This window comes from Micropterus salmoides, unplaced genomic scaffold, assembly GCF_014851395.1.
Source record: "Micropterus salmoides isolate LMB-PRFRI ecotype aquatic unplaced genomic scaffold, ASM1485139v1 Ms_hic_scaffold_16, whole genome shotgun sequence".
NCBI lineage: Eukaryota > Metazoa > Chordata > Actinopteri > Centrarchiformes > Centrarchidae > Micropterus > Micropterus salmoides.
This window is the reverse complement of record NW_024040707.1, coordinates 19,073,068-19,080,413: the sequence shown is the minus strand read 5'-3', so window position 1 is coordinate 19,080,413 and position 7,346 is coordinate 19,073,068. Positions and strand designations below refer to the sequence as shown.

The 7,346-nt window shown below is 41.6% G+C and overlaps 1 protein-coding gene across 1 annotated transcript; it reads right to left on the bottom strand.

Moving 5' to 3' along the window:
* Positions 1 to 2,255: 2,255 nt before the first annotated feature.
* mipa (major intrinsic protein of lens fiber a) lies at positions 2,256 to 4,052 on the bottom strand. Its single transcript, XM_038721559.1, has 4 exons — positions 3,405 to 4,052; positions 2,916 to 3,080; positions 2,706 to 2,786; positions 2,256 to 2,600 (listed from the first exon to the last, which is right to left on the bottom strand). The coding sequence occupies exons 1-4, from the start codon at positions 3,762 to 3,764 to the stop codon at positions 2,415 to 2,417; spliced, it is 792 nt and encodes a 263-aa protein (XP_038577487.1). The 5' UTR covers positions 3,765 to 4,052; the 3' UTR covers positions 2,256 to 2,414.
* Between the last annotated feature and the right edge of the window lie 3,294 nt (positions 4,053 to 7,346).

Genomic DNA, 7,346 nt, shown 5'->3' with positions numbered 1-7,346 from the left:
GCCATGGTGGTATCAGAAATAACCTCATCTGATTGGCAGATGTGTATGTAAATGGTTACTGGGTTTAGTTCTCAGAGGTGAAAGGAATATGTCATATATGATAAACATCTAATGGACCAAATGTAGTTTTATCCTGTCTGGAACCATCTGTTTAAATACATATTGTTCTACTATATTATCAGTCTAAAAGAAAACAGACAAAAAAGGGATTGGAAACATAAGAATTTTCAGATTTTTTGGACATATAAAAATAATAAATCAATGGCATTGTGATTGGGAAGGTACCATAAAGGCTGTCCATTGAATGAAAGCATAATGGTGTATAACATAATTGGCATCACTTCCATAATCCATCAGCCAAAGAGGAGACATTGCATAACTAGCATATTATATTTCCTAACCATCCAGTTTCAACAATCATGAAATGTTTAAAATAAAAAAGAAAACTTTACACTGTACATCACAAAGCTTTTCCATTAGAACACAAATTCTAATTTCAACATGTCACTAAAATGTAAATTCTACTCAACCACTGCCAGGGAAATCACACTGAAAAAAAAGGTTATGTAGAGGAAGCAGAGAGAGAATCAGCTTACATGTCTGGTTCAGTAACTGCTCTGGTGAAATTTGTCAAATTACTAAATAACTTATCTCAGTGCCCCATCCCCTTCCCTCCATCCCAGCAGCTTTAGATGTCCCCTCATTAGAGCAGAACAAGATGGCTGCCTCGTAAACAAAGGGAGGAGGTAGGGTGAATGAAGGAGGGATGGAAGAGAGAGGGGACACCAGGCCAATGTAGAGCTTCACCTTCAAAGTTCATTCTCTCTAGTGTAGATTGTATGAAAATAAAGGTGTACATTTATCACCCTGTACAAACACACTAAAGATTTCAGTCGCCTCACGGTGACCTTCTCTCTTCTCCCAAATATAAGAGAGAGGCTTGTCCAATAAAACCATCTCACTCCCAAAGAGCCACCCAGCTCAGCATAGAAAAGAGAAGGCACCAGGTGTTTGCCAACACCAGCAACAAGCCACCACACCTCATGCACTCTTTCGTTTCTAACCTCAAGTTGATGTAACAAAGACTCTTCAGTCGTGCCAAACAACACAATTCAACTAGGAAACGTTTGTTCCTCACGACAGCTCGTCAGGTTTGCTTTCTTTGTTTTTCCATGGCAGACACGCAAAAGTAAAAGCAAACCAACTATCACACACCTGTACATGAATCTGTGATAAGCGCTGCTCTAAAAGCAAAGCTCATTTCAGAAAGTCATTTAAAATGTAACCCAACACAAATACAAAGTGTGGTACAAACCTGCATACTTCCCACTTATAAAATAATGGGGAACAGATTTGGTGGTAATTATACCATTTCAAGTGTTTGTAATTGTAACTTCATGGAAGACTGAGTTCTGGAAATACCAGATAGTTTTGTTTAGTTGAATAAAGATATGAATGTGTGTGCGCTTCACTAAATGAGACACAAACTCTAAACTGAATGAATTTGACTTGAAGACTTGACTCAAAGGCAAATTATTTTCATCTGATATAAAAAGGGCATCACTCTAAACATGGCATCTATTGAACTTTTGCAGTATCAGTGAGGGGGTGGAAAAGGCCGCATCTTTCCCTAAAATATGCTGGTATGGGGGGAAAAAATATTACAGAATGATCAAAAAATGATCAATTAAAACAAGCACACGCGCATACACATAGACCTGCATGCACACTCACTCTCTGTCACACACACACACACACACACACACACACACACACACACACACACACATAACTGGGGGAAAAAAAGAATGAGAGACAAATAAATACTGGTAAAGTACAATACGTACATGTAATTTACCCAAAGTTCAATAACGAAACAAAACAAAGGGCGAGATCACACTGGATCAAAATGGAAAAGCATGCAGAAGTCCACTGCTCTACTGTAGCTTCACTCCTAGCAGACTACGAAATAGGGAGAAAAACAGAAAGAGAGAGAAAGGGAAAGAGAGAGAGGCCCCTGTCCTGAGCAGTTGTAGCCACCTGTCAGCCAGGAGTAACTGACTCCCCACACCACAGGGCACAGGGTGCTTCCTTCAGTGGCAAGTCTTCTTCTAACCCTCCATCTTTGTCCTGCAGTCCAAGGGGGGGGGGGGGGGAGGAGGAGGAGGAGGAAGGATGGGTAGAGGTGAAATCAGGTGAAAAGGTCAGGGCTGTGGGCCTACTGTAAATCAGTAGGTCCAGTTCTGGATGCAGAACAAGGATAACAAAGGTGTTTGGGATGTGTTAGCATGTGTGGAGGCGGGGAGGAGGTATGTGTGCAGAAATTCTGAGTGGGCTGAGGATGGACCGGGAACTGAGGGTGCAGATTATGGGGTGAGGGATGGGGGTCAGAATGCCAATCTTCTTCACCAGGCTTATAGGGCCTGTGTCTTGAGCTCGATGGGCTCTCCCCTCGTCTCCTGCTGGCCCTCAGCCTCTGGGGGCCGGGTGCCCTTCAGCATGGCGAGCCTCTCAGAGAGGCCGCGCATGCGGGGGAACAGCATGAAGTCATAAACCAGAGCACCCATGGCACCACCAATCATGGGTCCCACCCAGTACACCTGTCGTGACAGATAAATATCAGAATGCGTTATTTTGCGAGTTTGAACACATTATATTGTTTGCAAGAGTTTATAGTGTCAAATGTACAGATGTGATCATCTTACCCAGTGGTTGACAAAATTCCTGACCAGCACAGCAGGGGCGAAGGACCTTGCTGGGTTCATTCCTGCTCCAGTGTAGTACATCTAAGAGAAAGACACAGAGAGTAGTTCCTGGTTAAGAGTGTAAATGTGTATATGTAAAACAATGGTCAGATCTTTGCATGAACCCAGTGAGCAGTTTCAAACTTCTCAAACCCCCCAGGTGGTTCTTACCCCGAGAAGATGTCCCATGAGCACAGAGAAGCCGATGGCCAGAGCAGCAGATCCCAGGCGTCCGTTGCGCCTCTCATCAGTCACGGCAAAGATGCAGACGACAAGCTGCAGGGTGAGGAAGACCTCCATGGTGGTGGCCATGCCCAGGCTGATGCCTGGCTGCAGCTGAAAGATGGGAAGAAAGAGTGATGAAATTAATGATGTTAGTGCATGAATGAAAAACACACAATTTTAAAGTTTTTTATACATACATGCACATTGTGATGTTTATCTTTTAATGACCTTATGTCAGACTAGACAGAATTTGCAATTATGTGTACAGATAATACTTAATTTGCACATTATGTAATTTATAGTCATTCATCTTAATATTAAATAGTCAGTGTATGTGAAACACTTAATGTAGGCTGCCATTTGTAAAACAAAAGTGAGAGTCAGCCTCCTTGTAATAACGCATGTAGTGTTACAGTGACTGGCAGGTAATCTTACCGTGTTGAGTGCAAGGTTTCCCCTCATGTTGCTGGGTGTGACTCCGTAGAGCACGGCAGCACCAGCCAGTGCTCCAAGACACTGGGCTATGATGTAGAAGAAAGCACGGAACAGGGACATCTGGGAGCCAATCAGGTAGGCAAAGGTAACAGCTGGGTTGATGTGTCCTCCACTGATGTGGCCGATGGACTGGATGAGGGTGGCAGCCGCCAGCCCAAAGCAAAAGGCAACATGGAGAACATTATGGGGCCCGGTGGTCCAGCGGAGGGCTGCCCCCAACCCAAAGAATACAAAGAACATGGTGCCATAGAACTCGGCGAACACCGCCCGCCAGAAAGACATGGACCTGAACTCCCACATGGTGGCAAAAGGTCAAAAAGCAACCTCTAAGCAATGGAGGGATAAAAAATCAACAGAAAAACAACCTGATCAACTAAAAGGAGATGTTTCTCCACAACAACAACTGTTTAAGACCAAAAAACACAGCAAATGACAAAAATCAGCCCTCAAACAGAAAGTGCTTCTCTAAAGCTAAATGCAACAACACATAAACTGCTCAACATGTAACTCTCATGCAACTGAGAACAATCTGCTGCTGTGCCTTCTGAATTCTGATTTCTGTCATAGAGAGCTCCTGAGTGGAGCAACACGCCAGTCTCTGTGCATCTATGTGCCAACCCTGCAGGTTGTTAGAAGAAGAACATGGATAGACAAACGTTAAGCATGTCCTGCAGACATTCAGCCTCTTTACCAGAGCAGGGGGAGCTCAGAGGCCTTTTTATAATACCCCAGGGCCACAGCAGCCTCACCAAGCCCAGGGGAGGGGCCAGCGCACAATACTACAAATCAAAACAAAATAATTTAACCCTTCTCCTGCCATGACCTCCCTGTGTGCTATCAGAAAGAGATATGTCCTGAACTATGCCTTTCATTGGCAACTTAAGAACAGTTTTTAATTACCACCAAAAACAATTTCCAAATAATTAAGGGTGACACATTTTACTATTCTGTTAACAACTTAATCACATACAGGTTTAACCACAAGACAGATTTTAATGATAAATAACAAAAGTTCATCGTGTGAATAATCTGAACTAAAGAAGAGATCACTGTGTGCATGCTCACAACAGCAGAAAAGATACAAATATTGCAACACTAAGGAGAGTCTTCATGTGCCCACAATGTGATCTAACATGTGATGGATCCATTTTATTTTTGTATTGACTGAAAACAAGACTTCGTATCAGTAGTACTGACACTTTGGGGATGGATCCACCCACCTCATTGTAGAGATTACTCTGAATCTGTAGTAATGGGTTGCAAGTGGACCATGATAATTACTTTACTTATTCATGTAGGGAAGCTCTCAACACACTGCAGTTGAAGGGTGAGGCTACTTTTGAAATATATGACTTGAGTTTGAACTTATGTGGTGAGGACAAGCACAAACAAAGTGGTAGAGAATCATATTCATAACACCACTGACTGAAAAGCCCCTGTGAGAAACTGACCTTCAACCCTGAAAACAGAAAAGCAAGTGGGCATGTGGTGGGCAGAACCTGTGAGCAGGTAGAAGTGGAGTTTTGCTTGGTTTCCAATCGTTTTGATATATATATTTTTTTACAATGACAGAATTTATTACAATGTCCACCTTTCCACTAACTTTCCATGACTTTGTTTTCATTGTCTCCTCTGTAATGTTCGATCAACAGTTCACATTCACTCCAACCAAGGCCGTGGTCACCAAAAAGCACGAGCAATTTCTCCATTTCTCCGCTTGTATTCTAGATTGGTACAAATTAGGTTTGTGGCAGCAGAACTGATTAGGCACAGTTTTACATTGTGTGTGTGTGCTGGGCGGGTTTGGAGGCTCAGGTCAGATAAAGCGGTGGAAAATCCACGGTTGGAGAGGAAGAGGGGAGAGCAGGCCTGGCATTGAGCTTCTGCACTGGAGCATCATGCTGACCAGGGCAGCCAGAGGTACGGAGCTGCCCCTCCGAAAGGATTATGCTGAGCTCAACGCTTTTCTCCTTTCATGCATGGAAACAAAACGCTGGCAGTAACAGTTTCTGCTGGTTTCTATGATCTCTTTATCTTGCCGTCGCTGTTGAATCCGAGAGTTCTCTTTTCCACGGGCCATAGTGGCTATATATATTTGCCTCTGCGCCCATACTCCAGAGGGTTGTGTTGAAATGGCATCAAAACAATACACAAACATGATCAGCTGACATTTTTATATCTCAGAGGAAATTCACTTTCAAACTTCTGCAAATATTCAAAATGATTTCTCCTCACATTCAAAACAACATGAAAAACATGGTGAAAATATATAACACCAGCATATGATGAACAATTATGGTTGTGGCTAGGGGAAAAATCTGTTTTTTAACCTGTTGTGTCTTCACTCTGACAGTTTATTAGTTTGTTAGTTGCTGCACCTCTATTGTGATGGGCATTATGTCCTTCTCATGACTCCCTCCGTCAGTGGTAAGCCACCTTTTGTGGGTTTAAGCCCACAGTTTAGTTTTACATGGCAGGGTATTGAAAAGGTGCTTGCATTGTGTTTTCCTGTCCCCTGGGTCCAGACTGCTGACACATACATAATAACATGCAGCCCCTGAACATCTCACACTGGAGTAGAAGCTCTGGCCTGCGCTCACCACGCAGTGATGAAAATATGTATTGCAGGACACAAGATGAAGTACCAAAACATACAGGCTTCAGTGCTGCTGAAATCCTCAGCATGGGATATTTAGAGATTTTCCACTACTTTCAAATGATCCATTCACATGACAGAAACTACACACCTCTCATTGGCAACAATCTATAGCTCTCATGCTCATGAATAATCTATTACTGACTGATAATTAGTTTTAATACCACATACAATAAGCATCACAGAATAAGGAGATGGCATCACTACTTCTGTGATTGTGAGGGAAGTGAAGTACCGCAGTTGCCATGTTTAAAAAAATATCACACAAATAATTTACATTGGAAAATAATTTCCGGCTTCCACTTCCCCTTTTTGCACTCTGCGTAAAAGCACAGAGGAGATGGGAAGCCCCTAACACTCCCTGTGTAATGATAGAGAAGTGAGAGTAGAGTGCTTTGAAACATTAGCACTACACAGTGGTTACAAAGTGACATTTCACATTGGAATTGGTAAAAACAAATTTACATGTTTGTACTCACATGCCCATATGAAAACTGAGTTTTTTTCTATCTTAAGTTACTAATCAGTATTATATACAGTATACTTATGTATATATATATATATATATATAAAAGTATATATTTATAGCACAATCATTCTGTTTGTTTTTATTTCACACTTGCTTTAGCAATGTAAAAGTCTGTTTCAAATGCCAATAAAGCCACAGTGAGTCAAAATCCAGTCTTTGTTCTGTGCAAAAGTACATCCTGAAGTCCAACCACAACTAAAATACGTTTTATCCAAAAAAGACCAACATTGGAACTTTCATTTTCAACTGTTGAAGCCTCACAAAATCTTCAGGTGAACTTTAGAAAACAATTTTGCACGACAAGGACTGATGACTTCGTCTCCTGTCACTTAGATTGAGTTGTGGCCAGTACGAACACTGACAGTGAGCAATCTGTACATATCGGCATGTTTTAAAGTCAGACTTGGGGAAATGAGAAGCTATGTTTTAAACACTGTTGGATGCTAAGATACAGTGGTGGAAAGTAACCAAGTACATTTACTCAAATACTGTACAGTTTTTACCTACTTTATCCCTCAAATCCAGTACATTTTAGAGGGAAACATTGTACTTTTTTACTTCCCATTTGATACCTTTAGTTACTTTGCAGATTCAGATGAATAATTTAAAATATAAAAAAAAAAAATTGATTATTTTAGTGCTTAAGTATATTTTGATCCTAATACTTCTGTGCTTTTAAGGAAAATGTTGAATGCAG